Source organism: Hemicordylus capensis, chromosome 2 (assembly GCF_027244095.1).
Source record: "Hemicordylus capensis ecotype Gifberg chromosome 2, rHemCap1.1.pri, whole genome shotgun sequence".
Taxonomy (NCBI): Eukaryota; Metazoa; Chordata; class Lepidosauria; order Squamata; family Cordylidae; genus Hemicordylus; species Hemicordylus capensis.
The window spans coordinates 43,216,713-43,239,725 of NC_069658.1; the positions used below are offsets into that span (position 1 = coordinate 43,216,713).

The 23,013-nt window shown below is 41.8% G+C and overlaps 1 protein-coding gene across 4 annotated transcripts in view; it reads left to right on the forward strand.

Annotated features, from left to right (window-relative positions):
- Nucleotides 1-23,013, forward strand: part of ERBIN (erbb2 interacting protein) — a 190,442-nt gene that overhangs the window by 150,564 nt on the left and 16,865 nt on the right. For 3 of the 4 annotated variants that reach the window (XM_053296275.1, XM_053296274.1, XM_053296277.1), the window contains 3 exons: nt 17,126-17,269; nt 21,120-21,251; nt 22,580-22,789. In XM_053296275.1, coding sequence (XP_053152250.1) covers nt 17,126-17,269; nt 21,120-21,251; nt 22,580-22,789 — 486 coding nt within the window. The remainder of the gene's footprint in view (nt 1-17,125; nt 17,270-21,119; nt 21,252-22,579; nt 22,790-23,013) is intronic. The other variant, XM_053296276.1, reaches the window with a different exon arrangement.

Sequence of the window (23,013 nt, forward strand, 5' to 3'; positions counted from 1 at the left end):
ACTGAATCTCATGTAATTTCAGTGGTGTTGGAATAGCAGACTTATCAGTATGACATTGCCTGATAAACCGACTTCGAAAAGTGAATTATTTTGTCTGTAAGTGAATTACTTGTGTCTATACTGTATTTGCCTGGGGGCTGCCAGTATAGATGTGGAGCTTCTGTGGCATTCATTTATTTAGACATTACTGAAGAGGTAATCCCGCCATGGGGAAATGGCAACCACACCCATCCTGTAACAAATAAATCGGCCTTTACTCAATACTTTAGAGTGAAATCACATGATTTTTTGCTACAAAAGGATACTTGCTATTAGTCCCTTTCGTCAGGCTCCTGGTTCATTTGTAGTAAGTCCATATTTGAGTCTTGCTTGGCATGAGATGGCAAAGCAGCCATATGTGTGATGAATCCATGAACAAAAGTGTCATATCTCCAGTACCAAGTAACTGCCCTCAAACTGCACCTCATGTGTGCACACAATGCATTAGTTCTAGCTTTCTGAGTAAATGGATGGTGTGGGTTTATTGGGAGGGGTGTTTATATGGTATACTGCTTGTTCTTAGAGATTTGACTGTGTCTGTTCTGAAGATGTCAGTAGGCTTTGATATTAATGAGCATAGTTAAAGGGCACTCTTCTCTCATCTATTTTGTGGCACCTAGAAGTAAAGAATTGATATTTGCTTGATTATTGTAAGAAAAATGGTTTTTCTGTGTTTTCTTGCTGTTGCTTCTAAAATACCATGTTTAAGGAGTTCACACGTTACTTTCTCTGTGTGTTTAGCACTGCAATACTACATTGGAACACAATATCAGAATTGACCTGTAGTAGTTCTTAGTGACCTGTATAGAGTAGGATTTGTTTTTACTTGAAATGCAATCTATCACCACAGTTACTTGTCTTCTCCAGTCTTGTGCATAAACCACTTAAAATAATGTCTAAAGTTTGAAATTGTGCAGGTAGTGAGGTTTTCAAAAGTTGCATAATTCAGAACTTTTAAAAATAAAGTTTGGTTGATTTTTTAATGTCTTGTAAACAATTATATTCAAATAACAGAAAAGCATTGTTTTTCAGTTTGAAGTAAGCTACAGTCTACATTGTGTACAAATTTGGAATTGCAAATCAGTCCACAGTTAGGGAAAACAAAGCAGAATCTTTACTTTGGATTGCTAAATTTCATTGGGAACATACTTAGATTTTAATAGGGAAATGTGGCATAAGTCCAGAGAATCAGGAAATGTGAGGCAATTATGTTGATTTTGCAGTTTGGATTTGTGCTCAAGTATCTGTGAAGTGTCACATTCACATTTAACTTTGAATACTACCATATTTACCTGAATCAAAGCCTAGGTTTTCCCCAAGTTATTTGATGTTAGAAAGAGAGGGTCATCTTAAATCCAGTTTTCATCTTTTTGCGTATATAGGTATCTGTCTAAGAGGGTGAGCTTAAATTCAGAGTCTTTTTGTATTTGGGTGAATACAATATTTCACCAGTTTGTATGAAAGACGTCTTATTAGTATACTGTTACTTTAAGGCTGCAATTAGGGATGTAGAATTCTGTTTCTGATTTAGAAGAATGCAAGCTACTTCAACTAAGTTTGTAAATAAAATGGACAGCTGTTGTGAGCCAAGCCTGATCCACACTTGGCGTATGCTCTGGAGCTAGCAATGAGAATAAGACTTGTTCACTCTAGCCACAAACTGCCATAGTTCTTTGATAGGATAACCATGTATGATCTGGAAATGCAAGTAGGAGGGAAGACAGATACATTTATAAAGTTTCAATGGGCTTTTTAAGGCAATGGTGCTGATCAGGTAAATCAAACAGGTCAATAAGATCACTCGGGTTTCTCAATAGTGCAATCAAGCAAATCAATTAAATCAGTAATGTTTCCCAGTGTAGCAAAGTGTAAGGTAAAGTTGTGCCGAGTTGGTGTTGACTCTGGGCGACCACAGAGCCATGTGGTTTTCTTGGATAGAGTACAGGAGGGGTTTGCTATTGCCATGTCCCACGCAATATGAGATTATGCCTTTCAGCACCTTCCTCTATCGCTGCTGCCTGATATGGGTGCTTCCCATAGTCTGGGAAAACATACCAGTGGGGATTCTAACTGGCAAGCTCTTGCTCACTAGGCAAGTTACTTCCCTGCTGCACCATTAGGTGTAGTATTTCTTAACTAATGAATATGTTGGTTGCATGTGGTTTCAGTGTTAACTAATAACCTAACAAAGGATAGAATGCCAGAGTGGCAGAATGCCAGAGTTCTAGTAGGGAGAAAGGGGGTAAGGGGGCAAAGGTTGAATTGTCTTCCAGGACAGCATATTACAGAGTCTCATTGTGGCCCATAGGTGTGAGCGTCGCTTGGGTACGAGGCTAGAGCAGACAAGCTTCAAGCAGGCATAGTGAGCAAAAGATTGCTGAAGCTGTGTCCAAAAGCCAGGTCCTTATAGTCATTCAATGCTTAGATCTAGACATTAAATTCCTTCAAAAATGGCAATGTCCATCATGCCTCTAAAAAGTGTCAGAAAAACTTGCTCACTCGGCAATTGTTTGACAGAGCTGAGTTTCAGCAGATGAGAGCCATTTCCTGTGTGCTGTGTGCATTTCTGTGTTATCAGAAATGAATTGTTTCTTCTTGTGTTCTCCAGTCAATCTGCATTTCTGAGCTTTGCAGATGTAAAGGATTATAGCCTTTGTCTCCCTTTGTCTCAGAGGAAGCTCACGTGAGGGAAATAAATGCTGAATCATCCCTTCTGAGCTTTCTGGCAAAGGCTACTCCTAAAACTCTTCTGTATTTTTGGTTCAAAAATGGCTGCCGCCACCACCCCTCTCTAAAACAGAGCTTGAACAGAGAGGAGGACATGTGGCCATGAGAATTGGCTGAACATAGTCACATGTTCAGCCAGTTGTCATGGCCACATGTCGTCCTCTCTACTCTCTGAGCCTGCTTCTTCTAATAAAGAAGCTCTCCTGCCTCCCAGCGGCTCTCTAGGTCCCACCCACTTGGTGTGCTGATTGTCTGATCACTGGAGTTCACCAGCCTGTCAGTCGGGACAGGGTTCGCTTCTGGTTAACTCTTTAGGGGAGGGGTGGCTGATCACTACATAAGATTTGTCCTTGAAGCGCCTCTGCTGTGTGAGCAAACTTGCCCCAAAGAGGTGTTATGAAGTCAAAACGTGAAGGGAAAAACACTGATCCTATATGTGAGAAATATCAGCTTAAATAGTGTGTGTGTGTGTGTGTGTGTGTGTGTGTGTGTGTGTGTAAATATACTTAGTGTTCATTTCTAAAATAATTCCAAAATGTTTGCATGGGAATTATATGTGAAACAGAAAATCAATGGTGACAATTGAAGCAAAAATAGCAAGCTGCATGAAAGATAGGATTACTCCTTTCCCCAAGGCAATTCATAGTTGTAACATAGGACAGGCAGTCTGGCCTGTTTCCCTGGAATTAACCCGTTCACTCACGGGTTTACTGATGCCTGGCTTTTATTTTTTAATTTAATTTTATTACATTACATTGGCTCTGGGCGGTGTTCGGGAAACATTAGGGAAATTTTCACTGAAATGATGAATTCAGAGACAGACCCAAGCCTGGCCTTTTGGGCCCTCAACTCCTGTCCAGTTGGGGTGACCTGGATCACAACACAGCTTCCAGTTGAGGAGGATACAAAATTATTTCATGAGGTGCATGGACAATTGCTGCCCTGTGTGCAGTGGTGCTACTTACTGATCAGGTTAATATTCCTGCACTGTGTCCCATAGCAGTTCTGGTTTGGCATGGTGAAGGTGGAACATTTTTAAATCGCCAAGAGAAAAACCTAGTTTTAGATTATTGATTTAAATCACACTTCCCACTGATACTACTTTGTATATTGCTTAACCAATGGTGTAAATCTGATAACTAACATATGTTAATTTACAGCATCTAGTAGGATATACTTGTGTAACTTTTTAATTTGATGTTTACTAATTTAGAAAATCATATATAATAGTGAGTTTTAATTTAATCGATACCTTTACCCATAAACCTGTTGAAAGCTGCAGATGCAGCAGGAGTAAATTAGGAATGCTAAGAAAGAAATCACACATACAGAAAATTTGCACTTGTATCTTATTACATTTAAGTATTACATAAATGTTTTACATTTGCAGTTTCAGGAGTATTCTTAGTTGCCTAAACTATCCTTAAAACTCTTCATTTGTTTTAATGTATGTTTCTACTCTGCCTCCTATCCTATATTATGTTTCTCCACTGCTGTAGTCCAAGGGCATTTCACGTGTGGGTTATGTGTTCCATGTGACTCTAAAAAGGCAGGACTTAGATTAGACTTTTTAAGACTAGGAGGGTCAAACCCAGCTCAGTTCTTTTAGTCCTGCGAGGCTCTTCCTCAGCTCTTCTAGAAATTCTATCCTCAGTGTGCCTCTTCTAAAGTTTCCTAGCTCCCCCCCCCCCCACGCTTCTTTCCCTCCTTGCCTGGTCTCTCTTCCTTCCCCAGCCTCCGCCTCTTTCCCTCACCTTGCTGCATGGAAAGGGCTCACAGCTTTGCTTGTAGATCGGCATGTGCAGATAGGCTTCTTTGAGGTCTGTGGACGTGAGGATGTCTAAGTGGTGGAGTGCTTCCATGATGGATTGAAGGGATTCCATGCAAAATGTGCGTTTGTGCACGAAGTGTTTCAGATGTTTTAAGTTGAACACCGCTCAGAGGGAACCATCCTTTTTTGGCACTGTGAAAACTATGGAGTAAACACCTTTGCCCTGCTGTTCCAATGGAACTCTCTCTATAGCCCCTATTGTTAGAAAGTGTTTGAATTCCCCCCTGCAGGCCTTGGTGCTTGCAATGTAGGTGGGAGGTTGGAATGGGTAGGCATCAGTTGGGGTGAGGGTGGCTGGTCAATTCTATGGAGTAACCCTCTTTTACAGTGGAGAGTACCCACAGGTCTGATGTGGTGCCCTCCCAAATGTGCCAATGTGAGGAGAGGTGACCACCGAGGGGCACCTCCCCTCCCCCCCCATCATGCCTATTTGGACTGCTTGGCCTGGTGGCTGAAAGATGTTCCATTCCCAAAGCCCTGTCTTGTTATCCTAGATCTGCCCCAATAGTGGCATTGGGATCTTAAGCTCGTGTCTGCCTTCAAAGGAAGACATAAAGGAACGAAAGGACTGAAAGGAGCACCTCCCCTGCAGGCAGTCCTGCTCCTTGGATGAGGAGGGCATGGATTTCGTTTTATCCCTGGACTCCACTAAAATGTCTTTCAATGCCACGTCCCCAACAGTTTCCCCCCATTGTAGGGGACAGTGGTAAGGTTGGTTTTTGAAGCAGCATTTACCTGCCAGTACTTTAGCCATAAATTGCGGTGAGCTACCACCGATGCCATAGCCACATGAGATGCAAAACGTAATGAGTCAAGAGTAGCATACTCCCAACCAGGTCCAAGCAAAAATGGACCTGCTTTTCCAATGGGCAGAACACCATGTAGCATCTCTAGCAGCTTATCATGTGCAAGGAGACCTGAACATGGTGGCGGACTGGCTGAGTTGCTCAGAACTGCTTCCAGGGGAAAGGCATCTCAATCCGAAAACATTCCAACTAATATTGGAATGCTTTGGCCAGCCAAAAGTGGACCTCTTTGCAACACCTGTCATTGGGGTCGGCCACCATGGAACATCTGCTACAGTTTGTGCAAGAATGGCTGGGCCAGGGGCTATCTGTGAATACCTTGAAATGCCAGGCTGCCTTTCTGGTGGGCCTCATTTCAGGGACATTGAAATGATCCATGCAACACCATCCTCACCTGAAATATTTCCCAAAGGGTGCTACTCCCTTGTTCACTCCAATGGTCCATTGTTTTCCTACTTGGAAACTACATACTGTCCTAAAAGTGTTTCAAGGTATCTCCTTTGAGCCTGTGTCCATGATTACATACTTGCTTTCAAATACTTGCTTTCAAATTGGCATTCCTCATGGCCATTACCTCACCACGCAGTGTGTCTGAGTCAGGGCTTTGTCTGTACACAAAAACCTCTGTATTTTTTCTGCAGACTGAGTTAAACTCATCCCAGACCCCTTTTTTTGGCCTCAAGTGGCATCTCCTTTTCACATTTCACAGGATGTCATTCTGCCATCCTTATGCCCTAAGCCAGTTCACCAGGCAGAGAAGGCCTGGCACAAGCTAGACATTCACAGATACCTTGAGGTGTACATTAAAAGGATAAAGCACATTAGGGTTTCGGAGTTCCTATTGGTTTCCTTTGTGCAGGGGTGTAACTACTATTAGGCAAGGGGAGGCGGCTGCCTGGGGGCCCCCATGCCTCGAGGCCCCCCCCCCCAGAGGCAAGTCACATGACTGTATATTGTGAAGTGTGTGTATCAGCGAGGGGCCCATTTTAAAATTTTGTCTCTGGGCCCACTCCAGCCTTGTTACGCCCCTGCCTTTGTGCCACGTTCTATGGGCCAACCTGTCACACCTTCCTCTATAGCTAGCTGGTTAAAAGTATGCATAGCCTTAGCTTATGAGTCACAAAACCTCAGGGCACGCACTAAAGTGTTCACTCACTCCATGAGGGCTGCGTCTGCAGCTTTTTCTACAAATGCTCCTGTCAAGAATATTTGTAGGGCAGCTACCTGGCAGGCCCCCATTCCACGTTTACTAGGCACTACAGATTGGAGTTTGTGGAGGAGGAACAGATTTGGTTCGTTTGGTAGGAGTTCAGACAATATTGAGTGTTGGTTACTAATCATGAAGGCTCCTTCTTACTGCTGAGTCCAAGGGTGTCTCAACCCGCCCTTTGCCATGAGCACATACTTTCCAGGGAGCTTGGGGTAGTATACCCTCTTTTTTCTTTTTGAAATCTGCTTCATAACCTTTTTATCCTTATTTGTTTTCTGCAGCCTGCAGTACACTGCCTGGGAACTTGTCCTGTGGTTTTTTGAGTTTTGTCTTTTTAGTAGGATAGACAGTTCCAGCCATTTTGGGGGCATTTTTTTTCCTAGTTGAAGTGCATTTTTCTTCCTTGAGGTGCTTGTTGCCTTTTGCCGTAAAGAAGCTGAGCTGGGTTTGCTCCTCCCAGTCTTAAAAAGTCCAATCTAATAATAATAGTCCTGCCTTTTTAGAGACACATGGGACACATAACCTTCACGTGAGAAGCCCTTGGACTCAGCAGCAAGAAGGAGCCTTCACGGTGAGTAACCAATGCTCCATACCATCTTAACTCCTCCACAAACAATAATCCTACTATACAACCTGTGTCTTTGTACAAAAACTAAATAACCAGAAATTTCCAGAAACAAAAACTGGTGGTAATTAGGCAGTGCTGGGTAGAACAGAACCATTTTCAAGAGATGAAACTGAAATGAATGCCTGTGCTGGTAGGTAAATCAGTGTTTAGGAGAGAGCCATTAATTAATTTTTAAGAGTGTAGATATAGCATGTTTAGATGAAATTTTATTTTAACTATGTTCTTTTTTTAAATGAGTAATTTAGTATCAGAAGCAGCTCCTGAGTAAGAAAGCAGTTCTTAAGGAGACAAGGCTCAGACTAGGGGAGGCAGCAAAGGTTTGGTTTTTCTCCTAAAGAAGACAATAAGCAAGCAAGCAAACACACACACAAAAATTAAACAAGGGGGAAAGGACAAGCTAAGTTTGTTAGGGCTAGTCTTTACTAGGGTTTGATTTCTGGCTGGTTAGAGGTTTGTGTTTTTGACAGGGCAGTTGGTTTGGGTGGGGGATTAGCTGCAGGTGTCAGGCCTGTAGGGAGGCCAGCGGTGGCCTGTGTTTGCCCACCACCCGGGTGGTCTCCCGCCCCGCCCCCTGCATCTGACATCAAAACCGGGCACGTTTTTTTTGGAAACGGGAGGAGCCCCCCATTTCCTAACAAATTCCCAGCAAGTGCTGTGGTCCAAGCATGGCAGGGAGACACATTCCTGGCCAGGCTGGGAACTGGCGCTGGGCTAAGCGATAAAAAACGGAGCCGTGTGCCATGTATGACTGTCTGCCTGAGGGGCAGAAGTCGTGGGTGTGCGCTTGGTGCAAAGAGCTCCTGGCTCTCAGGGAGCAGTTGGTTCCCTCAAAGCCAAGGTGTTCGACTTGGAGAAGCTCATGAAGGCAGAGAGGTATGTGGATGAGACCCTCAGGAATGTGATAGAGGCATCCTACTCCCAGGCTCACAGATCCTCTGCTGTCATGAAGAATGAAGGTCTCAGCGAAGGAGGACATCAGTCTGAAGAAGAGGGGCATACTCCCTTAGAAGGGATCCTTTCCTTCAGTGATGCACCCATATTCTCTCACATAGAGGATACTCCCCAAGGGGGTTGGGGGCCTCCTAGTAGTGGGTAATTTGATTTTTAGGGGCATAGAGAGATGGATTTGTGACCTGCATGTAGACTGCATGATGACTTGCCTGTCTGGTGCACAAGTTGTGGATGTCACGGGGCATCTAAATAGGCTGTTAGACAATGCTGGGGAGGAGTCAGCTATCATCAGTACCACAGATGTTGGGAAATCTAGTCTGGAGGTCCTGGAATCCAAATTAGGCTGCTAGGCAGCATATTGAAGTCCAGAACCCCCAGTGTAGCGTTCTCTGAAGTGCTATCTGTTCCATGCACAAGGTCAGCAAGACAGGCAAAACTTGTCTCAATGCATGGATGAGACAGTGATGTCGGGAGGAGGAGTTTAGATTTGTTCGGCACTGGGATACATTTTGGGGCAAGCAAAGCCTGTACGAAAGGGGATGGGCTCCACTTGAACCAAGGTGGAACCAGACCGCTAGTGCTTAAAAACAAAAAATGTTGCAGAGCAGCATTTGAAATGATGCCTGGGGATTGCTGACAGGAACTGGGTGGTATCTGGTTCGGCAAGCAAAATTCGGCGCGAGGGTACAAATGTTTCAGATAAACCAGATGGGGACAGAGTACAACCGGGAGTAGAAGCAGACAGAAACACATGACAGCTGGTCAAAAAGTAACCATAAGGGAGATAGTACACGCCAATGCCTGGTAAGAGACTAGGTGTATATATACCAATGTCAGAAGTCTCTGAGCCAAGATAGGCGAGCTGGAGTCCTTGGTTACTAATGAAAACATAGAGATAGTGGGCATAATGGAAACCTGGTGGGAACCAGCGGACACTGTTATTCCTGGATACAAGCTCTACAGAAAGCAAGAAGGGGAGGGTTAGGGGTGGAGTAGCACTGTATGTTAAAGAAGGGATAGAATCCAAGAAGCTAGAAAACCTAGGAGTACCGGAGTTTTCAATAAAATCATTATGGGTAACACTATCTATCTATCTATCTATCTATCTATCTATCTATCTATCTATCTATCTATCTCTATTTATTACATTTCTATACCACCCCATCCAAAGGCTCTGGGCGGTACACAACAGGTAAAATACTACTACAGACAGCATTTAAAACAAACAGGTTAAAACAATATAAAAACAAATGGTTCAGAGCCATTTAAAACCAATTAAAAACACTTTAAAGCAATTTTAAAACCTTGTAAGGCCAGGCCAAACAAGTAAGCCTTTAGGACTCTTTTGAAAGCCAACAATGAACCCAAACTACGGATATCTGCCATGAGTGCATTCCATAGGCCAAGAGTACCTTCAGAAAAGCCCTGCTAACTTGGCAAAGAGGCACCTTTTAATGTGGTGATTCTCTTTATTTAGTAGGGGGAGAGTAACTGGCCCTATCAACCCCCAGCATAGTACCTCCAGTGACTGTTGCTGGTGTCTATCTTATTTTTCTTTTTAGATTGTGAGCCCTTTCGGGACAAGGATCCATCTTATTTATTTATTATATCTCTGTGTAGTCCGCCATGAGCCATTTTTGGAAGGGCGGCATAGCAATCAAATAAATAAATAAATAAATAAGGCCCGGTTCCAAGTCGTTACCTGACGTGCCGGTGGTAACTGGAGGCAGACCTCTCCAAATGACAACAGCGTGTGATGGGGATCATACAGAAAAAGGCGCTCTCTAAAGGTAACCCAGACCTAAGCCATTCAGTGTTTTAAAGGTAACAAACTGCACTTTGTATTTTGCCCAGAAACACATTGGCAGCCAGTTTAACTGTTTGAGAACAGGCATAATGTGGTCTCTCCAGGTTATCCTAGAGACCGGTACGGCTACTGCATTTTGAACTAACTGAAATTTCTGAACTACATACAAAGGCAGCATCATGTAGAACACATTACAATAGTCAAGCGTGGAGGTTACCAACTGATGCACCACTGTTTTGAGATCATTCTCTTCAAGGAATTGACGCTGCTGTTGAATCAGCCTAAGTGGACAGAAAGCGCTCCTGGCCATAGCCTTCACCTGTGAGGCCTGGATCCAAAAGCACTCACAGGCTTCGTACCTGTTCCTTCTGGGGGAGTGTAACCCCATCCAGGACAGGGAGATCTAACTCATCCCTCAAATTCCGATCCCCCACAATGAGCACCTCTGTCCTGGTTGGATTCAGCTTCAATTTGTTGTCCCTCACCCAACCCATTACTGCCCAAGGGCTCTTATTTCATTTCATTTCATTTCATTTCATTTCATTTCATTTCATTTTAATGTCTATACCACCTGATATAGAAATCTCTAGGCAGTGCCTGGAGCCTTCATTCATTTAGGGAATGAAAGCCATTTCATGATGAGGGGGAGGGGGAGGGGGAGGAGGAGAAATAGATTTGGGTGTCATCAGCATACTGGTAACACCCTGTACCAAATCTCCCAGTAACTTCGGCCAGTGGTTTCATGTAGATGTTAAAAAGCATTGGTGACAGAATGGAGCCCTGAAGGACTCCATATAATAGCTTCTGTTTCGAAGAGCAACCATCGCCAGGCTCCATCATCTGCAATCTGCCTGAGATATAGAAGTGGAACCACTGCAAAGCAGTGCCTCCTATCCCCAACTCCCCCAGGCAATCCAGAAGGATACCATGGTCGATGATATTGAACTCTGCCAAGAGATCCAGAAGAACCAACAGAGTCACACTGTTGATTCTCTGATTCATCCGTCAGGCCGAACAAGGCTGTCTCAACCCCACGGCCTGCTTTAAAGCCAGTTTGAAATGGGTCTAGATTATTGATATGAGGACTATAAGGAAATGTGTTACTAGGGATGTGCTGTTGCCTTCTGGATCAAAATGCTGAGAGTTACCTGGAGTTGAATAAGCAAATCAGAGAGATGTCAAAGAGCAACAGAGCTGTAATAATGGGTGACTTAAATTAACCTCACATAGACTGGGCAAATTCAGGTTTAGGTATTGCTAGAGAGGACAGATTTCTAGACATGCTAAATAACACTGCCTTCATACAGTTGGAGGATAAACCAGAGAGAAGGTAACCGTAGATTTAATCCTGAAAGGTGCACAGGACCTGGTGCGAGATGTCAGAGTTGTAGAACCATTGAGGAACAGTAACCATAGTGGGATACAATTCAGCTTATTTGAGTTGACAAGAGACAATGTTCTAAACTGTCTTGAAAAATGAAAATGTAACAAATTGCCAGGGCCAGATCAGATGGCATCCACCCAAGAGTTCTGAAGGAACTCAAATGTGATATTACTGATCTCCTAGCAAAAATATGTAACTTGTCCCTACAATCAGGCTGTGTACCAGAGGACTGGAGAGCAGCTTATGTATCTGCATTTGCCAAAAAGGGATCCAGGGAGGATCTGGGAAATTACAGATGGGTTAGCTTAACTTCTGTGCCAGGTAAATTGATTGAAAGCATACTTGAGTCAACAGATGTGGGTAAAGGTGATCCTGTTGACATAGTATACTTGGACTTCCAAAAAGCTTTTGAAAAAATTCCCCACCAGCGGCTCTTGAGTGAACTTAGTAGTCATGGGATAAGGGGACAAGTTCATGTGTGGATTGGTAACTGGTTGAAGGACAGGAAACAGAGGGTAGGTATAAATGGACAGTTCTCTAAATGGAGGGAAGTAAGAAGTGGGATCCCCCAGGGATCTGTACTGGGACCAGTGCTTTTTAACTTATTCATAAATGATCCAGACGTTAGGGTAACAAGCAAAGTGGCCAAATTTGCAGACAACACTAAACTATTTAGGGTAGTGAAATCCAAAAGATTGTGAGGAGCTCCAAAAGGACCTCTCTAAACTGGGTGAGTGAGTGACAAAATGGCAAATGTGGTTCAATGTGTAAAGTGATGCATATTGGGGCAAAAATAACCAACTTCACATATACACTGATGGGGTCTGAGCTGTCAGTGACTCACCAGGAGAGAGATCTTAGGGTTGTGGGGGACACTCATTGAAAGTGTCAACTAGACTCAGAGGCAAGGTAAATACCAATTGCAGGGGAGCAAGAGAGAGGGCATGCCCTCACCTTTTGCCTGTGGATTTCTCGAAGGCATCTGGTTGGCCACTGTGTGAAACAAGATGCTGTACTGGATGGGCCTTGGGCCTGATCTAGCAGGGCTGTTCTTGTGTTCTCTTGTATTTTATTAACATGTTCTTAAATAAGAAAATCCAATTAATTTTTTTAAAAAGAAAAACAAGTTTAACTTGAGTTGGAGTGCTTTGCTGGTATAGTTGTTCCCACTGTTAGAACACCTTGAACTGTGTTTGGTTTATATGCAGTAGTAGAAAATCCATTACAAGCCAGGTGGCAACTATTTTCTTACCCCAAAGGGACCTACACTCCAAACATGTCCTCCAAACTATGCTTCCAGATATAAGAAATTTGATGTTAAAAGCTAGGATAAAATATAAATATATAACCATTGTTTTCCTTTTGGGCAGGGGGAAAACACTGCAATGTTTTGTCCATTACACTTAATGTTCAGGGACAATATACATATCATTATTCAAATGCTAGAGATGGTTAACACCACTGTGTCCTGCTTGTGAGCTTTCCCGGGCAATCTGGCTGACTGCTCTTGAAGAAAGAATGTTTGACTGTTCCAATGAGGCGGTTTTGTATTAAATTACTTGTATGTGGATACAAGACACTGCTGCTTAGATTGCTGTTTCCTAGTGATCATATGTTTCACACCACTTTAAAAGGCTGCACTTGAGTGTTTTTTGTGATCAGAGTGAAGATTCTCTGCATCTTGGAAATAAGTCTGTTTAGACAATGGACTGCAGTTATTAGTTGCATTGTGTGATACGTATAATAGCTATATGGGAGTTAATTTTGTTTAGGTCTGTAGTTCTTATATACTTCCTCTGTGGTGTGATTTAGTATGGTTATTGTTGAGAAGGCAAATTTAGTGCCACTTGACACATTTTGAAGCAGTAGCCACATGATTCAGGTTTGTTTGAACCACACCAGGAAAACACTCTAAAAATGAAGGTTTTCCTGGTGGTGATTGTACCACTAGGATAATGTGTGGAAAGCACCTGTGTGGTTGCGCAGATACATATTCTGCTTTAAGTTATGATGCCTTATTAACTAACATCATAAAGCTATGACGACATAGCTGACCTTGACTTCAGAAACAAGTCTCACTTCTTGAATTGTTCTTAATGTTTAACTTCATTATGTTGGAAACACCAGTCTTCTCATTTGTAATGGTGCCCTTCAGAAGAGCTTACTGAAAAGGAATATTTTACATACAAAAGAGCAACTATAGGGCATTTTATTTCTAGTTCCGGTAGTATGATGGGTGCGGTTATCTCTTCTATGTATTCATTGGATTCATCAGTAGTTATTTTAAATGAAACCCTATTGAGAATGAATTCAGTAAAGGTCACATCATCAGTGATAATAAATTCCATATGTGAAACTGGTAGATACAGAATTTAGGCCAAAGTACTCAAACCCAGCTTCACAGAGTGAGTTGTCTTCCTATGTAAGAGCCTGAATACCCTTTTAATTTATCAGATCTGTTTGCTAAACAGGGCCATAGCCACTGTTGTGTGGGGGAGGAAGTGCTGATGTGTCCTGATCCCCTCAGGAATATTCTAGGCTTTTGCTTTGAATTTTAGCTGTCACTTAAAAGAGAGGAAGTCTGCCACCTGTTTCCAGAGAAGTAAGGGGAAATGTTTAGGTAGTTGTCTACCCAGCTGCACATTAAGAGGTAAACCTAATTCTGCTGCCAATGATTTAGCCAATGATTGTAAAGGCAGCTGGAATGATTGTCAAGGGCTTAGTCCAGGCCTGCACAACATAAGGCGCGGGGGCCAGATCTGACCTGCAGGGACTTTTTTCTGGCCCCAGGGGTGGCCCAAAGTTTTGTGGTGCCTGAGGTGAGGTGCAAAATGCTGCTTTGCCCCATGGCCCTGGTGGGGGTAAGCCCCCTTCCAAAGTTAACCTTTGAAAATGCATGGAAGAAAGGAAGGAGGGTTGCTAGCAGCCTCTTCTCTCATGCTGTGGGTAACCAATAATTCAGTTGATTAATATTTTTAATGCTTTCCTTTATATTTAATAGTTAATGTAATCATTAATGTGCTCAACATTGATCTTGGTCTCCACACACTACATTATGGGTGGTTCCAGCCCACTGGGTTATTTGGGTTGTGCACCCCTGACTTATACACTTGGTACATTTTAAAACAAAATAGTGCTTGTATTAAGGTTCTTGTAAGTTCATATTGATTTTTATGGCCTTTCCAGCATAGCCTTAGCCTGCATCTCCATCTGGCTGTGGATCTCACACTTCATACATGATTTTATGAGCTTTGAATACCAGAGTGATGAGATAATTGAATTACATTTATAAGGACAAATTTCAGAAGAGTGGCAATGTTTGCTGGTTGTATTACAAAAATAAATAATCCTGTGATACCTTTAAGGCCAATTGTGACATAAACTTCCATAGAACATGCTTTGTCAGATGTGTGAGCCTATTGAGTTGGCATATACTGAGTAAGATTGTTGGTCCAATTGAGTCTGACTAGAAGTAGCTCTTTTAGGTCTCAATCAAACAGTCTTTCTTAACCTTGCTATTAGAGATTCTTTTAACTGGGGATTAAAGGGATTGTGTCAGAAACAAGCAAAAAAGAAGTTAGTTAATGGAAATTAGCAGTGTCTACCGTGGTTTGCATTTGAATGGAAGACCATATGTGAACCCTGTAAGATGTTCCCCTTAGGGAATGGGGCTGCTCTGGGAAGGGCATCTACATGCTTGCATGCAGAAGGTTCCAAGTTCTCTCCCTGGCATCTCCAAGATAGGGATGAGAGAGACTCCTGCCTGCAGCCTTGGAGAAGCTGCTTGCCAGTCTGTGTAGTAGACAATACTGAGCTAGACAGAGCAATGGTCTGACTCAGTAGAAGGCAATTTCCTATGTTCCTCTGCTCCTCCCCGCCAACTAGGAAGGTTTAACTTGGAATGTAGGTTCCTGCAAAGTAGGCTTTAAGTCTTCAGACATATGTATCATACAATAAACTTGTCAGTCTTTCAGGTGCCAAGGACTTTTTTAGAATCTCTGAAATTGCTCATGGAATGATTGAGTTTATACTACTTTATTTGAAGTTACATTGATATCTACTGGGCGTATGACTGTTTTAAGCAATGGCACTGTAATTCTAAAATGCAAGTAAAGGTCAATCGGTGTCGATTCCTGGCAACCACAGAGCCCTATGGTTGTCTTTGGTAGAATACAGGAGGGGTTTACCATTGCCATCTCCCATGCAGTATGAGATCATGCCTTTCAGCATCTTCCTATATCACTGCTGCCCGATTTAGGTGTTTTCCATAGTCTGGAAACATACCAGCAGGGATTCATACTGGCAACTTCTGGCTTGCTAATCAAGTCATTTCCCCACTGCACCATTAGGTGGCTCAGTACTTGACTGTTATTTCTTGATTCCGGTGGAAGTTAGTACCAAGTAAAGCTCCCTTCTGACTTTACTTAACGTTGTAAGAGCCACTGCAGCATGCCTCCTTTCTACACCACTCTGGTTGAATCAGAAACCCCGGGCCACGGAGGAGGAGTTCACAGAGTGGCTCTTTCTCATCTCAGTGTTCCTAGGAAGGGGTCACAGTAGTCTCAGAAATAACTGTGTCATTTCTAGTAGCTGACATAATGTCAGAATGGGCACTAAGAGTGCACAGGATAGCAGCCTGAGTATTTATTTTTGATGATTTCCCCTTTAACATCTACTATTACAGCAAACATTTCAGGACTGTGATTATATTTTGAATATATTTTCAGAACATATCCAATTCATTTATTGTCAGCTACATTTGCACTACTCTGAAGGCTGTTTGCATTCATTAATTGTAAAGATCTGTGATAAAAGATGGTTACTTAAACCAATGTTATACTTATTAAAAGAAGTACTGGAAATTGCTATCACTTGCATTAAGATTTTTTTTAAAAAAACAACTTACATGCTATATTACTTTTTGTTCACTGAATGGACAGAGAGAATATAAAACTTCTCAATAGGCTACATTTTGTGCTGGTTTTTGAAAGACCAGGAAAGAGTCTTTAAAATTGTCCCCATTCGTGAGCAGAAACTAAAAAATGTGTTTGTCTGGAAACTTTTGTACAGATGCTAGTGGGAGACTTTTTGCAGTGCAGCACCACAGTATAATGTGGGTTGCATTGGAATATGAAAGAAAACAAAGTGAATAACGAAGATGCAGGCTACAGCACATCAGTGCTAATGGACCATTAAAAGACTTTGAGAAGAGCTTGTGCAAAGTCTTACACAAACAGAAGAACTTCTCTGGATTTGGGGTCACTTTTGTCACACCATGCACTTTTGCTAGGCCAGAGACAGCACTTCCATGAGCGGAAGAGACTTTCTGCTAGCAGAAGGGCATTTTGGGGTTCTAACCCATATTTCTACTAGGAATATTTTCCCCCCAGAAAAGTGTACTTCTCTGTTCTTTTCCATAAGCATTAATGCCCATAAGATATGTTGACAGTATTAAAAATGTGACGTCTGTTTTCCTGAGTCACATGTATGTTTGGTTGGGCTTGCTGTCATGTATTTTGTATGTCCCCTAAGTCAGGCTGCATGTTCAATTCACCGTAAATGAGATCACATGGTGTGTCACTAAGATTTTTGTATTCACCATGGGTGCTGCCCTTTGAGTGCATGGTATTGATTTTTGCACGATATGCAGTGTGTGTGTCTGTACTGAGTCTGTGTATAATGTGTCTCGTGAGTTATGCATGCTGCACTAATCTCTGTGTTATCTATCCCCTCTTTATTCAGAGCATGCTGTCTAGGTCCTTTAATTCCAATTATGCTCCAGTTAGCAGCTTTCACTATGGCAGCTCTAGGGATCTGCATGGCAGCCAGGGCAATGTTGCCTTGAGTGTTGCAGACGGAAGAAGTTCTGGTGTTCACATTGTTCGTGTGAGTACATGTATAAAAAGGCTATTGTTAGAAATTGGAAAGGGCATGTGATGTGTCTTTAAAGCTGTCCACTTTTGTAATTTATGGAATTCTGTATTGTGGCTGATTCCACCCATTATGGAATATGGTGGTTCCATAATGGCAATTACTGAATCCCCACTCCCTTTAATATCTGTAAGTTGTTTACCTTCTCCTAAAGCACTGGAGATGGCCAGTTTTGGGGGTTACACAACAGAAAATATCATCTTTTCTTTTCTTTTTAACGCAACACTTATATACTCAGTTGGCAGGTCTTACTCATGAGTCAACTGACAGCAGTATAAAAATCTGGAAGGAAATCATTCCTAGATGGATTTGGCCAGTGACTTAAGGCATTTACTCTCCCCCAAAATGTAGAATAGCTTGAGTTGCTCAAATAATTCAATAGTGCTAAACGGATTCATTATCATTCTTTATTATTATTTGTGTGTAAGTCATAGATATACCCAGATGATTACCACTTTCAGCCTTTGAAGTTCTGTTGTTGTTGTTGTTGTTGTTATTACATTTGTATCCTGCTCTTCCTCCAAGGAGCCCAGAGTACTACATACTTGAGTTTCTCTTTCACAACAACCCTGTGAAGTAGGTTAGGCTGAGAGAGAAGTGACTGGCCCAGAGTCACCCAGCTAGTTTTATGGCTGAATGGGGATTTGAACTCGGGTCTCCATGGTCCAAGTCCAGCACTCTAACCACTACACCACGCTGTTGTCTAGTGTGATGTCATGTTGGCTCACATAAATATTCTAGCTTGTCTGTTCACCACTTTCCTTTTCTTGTTATTTCCCTTTATCTTATCTTTATTGTTTATACTCTGAGTAAGGATCTGCAATACTGCAGTTTTGTGCTATGAAGACATAGATGGTAGCCAGGAACAATTTTCAGCCTCAAGGTTCATATGGTTCATCACTTGCTTGCTCTAGAAAACGGATGTGCATCCTATCTTCCGTAGTTTCGCTTATACACGGCCGGGCATGGGAGACCCAACCTCATTATATGTGGTTCTAAAAATAGTTAAAATTCGCTTGTTCACAGTTCCTATGTGGTCAGAAATGACTTCCAAGGTAACTTCCGGCCACCATCATGCTCAACAGAGCCATTTTGTGGCTCTTACTTTAAAACAAAAACAAAAACCCACTCTGACTTTTCATGGAAAATCAGCAGAATTGGGAGTTTGTGGTGGCTTTGGTGGACAGTTGGAGACCTGGAGAGCACAGTACGGTGCTTTATTTCTCTTATTTCTGCCCTTTTAAGCCTGTTTTCACCTCCAAGAACCTAACTCCCCAATTCCCATTTCCTCAAGGTCTCATTATCCACGGTTTTGTTATCCGTGGTTGCTGCTGAGAACGGAGCCCCCACAGATAATGAGGACCACCTGTATTAATTTTCATCCTTTCTAGAAACAAATATAGATTTTTCTCCTCCTTTTTCCTCACTAAAGGTTGCAAATCTAGAATATCCAATATTAAACTTACATTTAATATTGGGGGACAGCCCTTGGGGACAGGGAGCCATCTTATTTATTTATTATTTCTCTGTAAACCGCCCTGAGCCATATTTGAAAGGACGGTATAGAAATCAAATTAATAATAATAATAATAATTTCTTTATTCACAGGCCTTTGTTTTGTCTCATTGAGCATTTCCCATATCCATTGACAAGGTTATCCACCTTACTGATCAGGCATGAGCCTGTGACTTTATCTTTGATTCCTTCTTTTCCTTTGCTTTCTCTATTCAGTCCATTGCCAAGTTGTGTTGATTCTCCTTGCATAACAATATGAAAGTATAGTCCTTCCTCTCTGCCTCCTTGGTTAAAATTCTGGTTCATGCTCTGGACATTTTCTATCTTGACTGCTGCAAGCTGTCCTTTTTTCTTTTTCTTTTCAAGTTCTGTTGTTCCACCACAGTCACTTCATCGTTGATTTTGACATCACAATACTGGATAATTTACCTCTTTTATCATCTAGATTGTGTGATGCCCCTCTTTAAATTCCTACATTTTCCGCTCCTGTATCCAACACAGACTCCTTCTACTTACCCTGTATAGCCTTGTACTCTTTTATATCTCTGCCATCTTATAACAATATATTTCTGCCCGTGATATTAGCTCCTCCACCCTTGGCCATCTAAAAGTCTCCTTCTAGTTTAAGTGACTCAGCCCTTTTTTAATTGCTGCTGCTTGTGCCTGGAATCCCCTCCCAAAATATCTGTGGTGTCATTTCTCTAGGCTCTTCAAGACCCACCTTTCCCATGTGGACTTTGGCTTAATCCCATAGTCCACGTTCCTCTCTTAAAACTAGACATGACCACATGTAATGAAGATTATTCCTCTTCCATTGTCTTCTCCCTCTATGGCCTCATCTTGTGGTAGATTTTTAGATTACAGGCTCTTAATGGCAGAGCCTGTATTTTTGTTACGTTATGAAGCATCACACACCTTGTTGGGATGTATGCATAATAAGTCTTTGCTACACAGTTTGCAATAGAATGGGACAATAGTAACTCAGTAGTGGAGCATCTGCTTTGCATGCAGAAGGTTCCAGGTAGGAATGTGCATGAACATCTTGTGGCAGCTGGCCATGGAGCAGGGAACTGTTCGCTTAAAGCAGGTAAGGAGCTCCTTGCCTGCTCATCCTCCCTTCACCATTGTTCTGGCAGCAGTGCCCGCTCTCCAAAATGCCATGGGCAGCTATGGTGCTGTTCTCTGCAGCCTCCACATGGGCACTGCTGCTGGAACAGTGATGGGGCAGAGACGAGCAAGTAAGGAGCTCCTTACCTGCTTTTTAAGGGATCCTCTCCCCACCCTGCTAAGCTGGTTCGAATGCTGGTGCCCAAGCCAATTCGGTGCTTACCAGAGGAGGCACAATCCCTGGCATCTCCAGGTAGGGCTGGGAAGGTACCTTCCTGGAACCTTGGAGAAGCTGTTGCCAGTCAGTGTAAACAGTACTGAGCTAGATGGACCAATGGTCTGACTTGGCTTTCAGTGTTCCTATGTACTCTGTAAGGCACTTGGAGACCAGGACTGCATACATTTCCAGTAGGATCGCTGCCCCAGTCCTTCCCACCTTCCAACTCCTAACAAAAAGTAGATAATAGGAATTCTGTTTAGTTATTCATGCAAACTAAATCATTACATAGATCAGCATGGTATAATAATAATACTACTACTAATTATTATTATTCAATTTCTATACCGCCCTTCCAAAAATGGCTCAGGGCGGTTTACAAAGAGAAATAACAAACAAATAAGATGGTTCCCTGTCCCCAAAGGGCTCACATTTTAAAAAGAAACATAAGACATACACCAGCAACAGTCACTGGAAGTACTGTGCTGGGGGCGGATAGGGCCAGTTACTCTCCCCCTGCTAAATAAAGAGAATCACCACGGTAAAAGGTGCCTCTTTGCCCAGTTAGCAGGGGTTAGCATGATGAAGTGCGGGAAGCAACATGGTGAGCATCGGTGAACAGCATGAACCCAAAAAGTGGGTGAAACCTAGCAGAATAAAAGACTATTGTGTTAGATTTGCAAATCTTGAAAATGGCAGCTGTTTCTGTGAATAGTTTTACTATGTAGTTCTAAGTCTTTAAAAGCTCCAGTGTTTTTCAAAAGCTGGGTTTAACATTTGTGGCAATCTTGGGGCAGATTAATAGGATTAAATTCTTTAATACATCTAAATAAAATCCTTAGCATTCATATGAAAAAAAATCAGGAATTCTGGTATAATATTTCTTTGAGGGAATACCTATACTTAACACATACATTACTAGGTAGCAGAAATGTTCATAATGATATTTTTGTTTGTCATTTAAAGCACCCCCAGACATCTGCCCCAATAGAGCAGTGTCAAGAGGATGTATTCATTCCTGGACAGCAGAACTACTCGTCTGCCACACTTAATCTCAAAGATGTTGCTTCAGATGGCATTAAGAAACTTCCTGTACAGGTAAAAAGTTATCTAGTTGATTAATGATCTACAAACATGTAATTATGACAATAAACTTTAAGTGTAAGGTAATGCATGGTATGGAAAAACCACCAACTTTGATACACCTAATTGTTGCTATCATTAGCAAATACTGATTAAGAAAATTCAGTGCATTTGTAGTGAACTAACTAGATTAACTCCAAAATTAATAAAATATGTTATCCTTAAAAGGCACAGACTTTAATACTTTAAATACAAAGTGTAAGGTGATTCCTTAATGCATGTTAATTTTTATTGTATTGTAACTATAATGTGCATTCATTTATTCATAATCAGGAAAGAAAAAAAGCATAATGTATTGTTGATGCTTTTACTCAAGTTGCATGTTAAAACAGCATGTCTGAGTGTTACTTACGTTCATAGTCATAAACAAGGTAAAATGTAATTTTGATCAATGCAACACAACTGTAGGTACTCATTGGACTAGCTCCTACTAAAGGTTGATTTTGGCCATTGAAGGCCTGCTAATTTTAAAGTGTAATAAAGTTTGATAGAAATTGCTGGAAGCAAATCTTGAAACAAGATATCCACCAGAAATTACTCAAAATCGATCATTTAAATAATAAAATATCACCTAGTACATCAGGTCTCTGGATGCTTTCTGTCCTCCACATCACATTTACTTGTGACAAAAATGGCATAGATGAATGTAACAGTTAAAAATATGCTTCATTCATAAACCATCTTCACCAAGTTACTCACACTGGTTAAACTTTCCATTTACTATTTGGTATGTACTGGAATTTGTGAAAGTTAATCTTTGATTAATGTTTGATTGGAAAGAAGAGTACCACCAGCTTGAACAAATATAATTGACAAATTCTCAGTCACTTGCAAATTTATTTTGGAATCTGCTCATAAAAAGGATACTTTCATCAGAACAAAAATTCCTAATTGAAATGGATTCAGTTTGCTGATTGGGAGGCCATCTAAACCAGGGGTTCTCAACGTTGGGTCTCCAGATGTTATTGGACTTCAGCTCCCATAATCCCCTGCCCCAGTGGCCTTTGGCTGGGGATTATGAGAGTTGAAGTCCAATAACATCTGGGGACCCAACGTTGAGAATCCCTGATCTAGATTGTGTTAAATCAAAGTTGGGGGGAAATAGTGCTTTATTTAGATCTGTTTGGTATAGAATGCTAATAGTTTTGTTTGTATCACCTAATGTTTATGTTTTAAAACAGTATTTTTGTAATGCTTACAAGAGTTATTGAGCATAAGTAATCAAAATAACTGAATAAAACAATGTTTCCTTCCTGATGAAAAATTTCAATTAATTTATTCAGATACCTTTGACAAATGGCCAGCTATGCCAGCCTCCAAGACCTCAGGTGAACTATACTCAAGTCCATCACCCTGCTCCCCAAACATCTGTGGCAAGGCATCCTTCTAGAGAACAACTGATTGATTATTTGATGTTGAAAGTGGCCCATCAGCCTCCCTCTTCTCAGTCCCAGGTTTCATCCAGACAGAGTCATGAACTGTCAAAGCAAGAGGTAAGCACAGAAATTCTGTCTTAAGGATATGTCCTTGGATTGGTGCTAGGATGTGTTACAGGTATTAGGGGCTAATAGTAGGTGTCACCTACTGCAAGGGTACTGCTGCCAGGGCATGTGGAAGTCCTCAGTCAGGCCCACTAAAATGATGGTGGACTGTGGCCATAATTACTACTTCTGCTGTTTGTGCTCTCTAAGACCTTGATGCCTAATATGTACAGTGT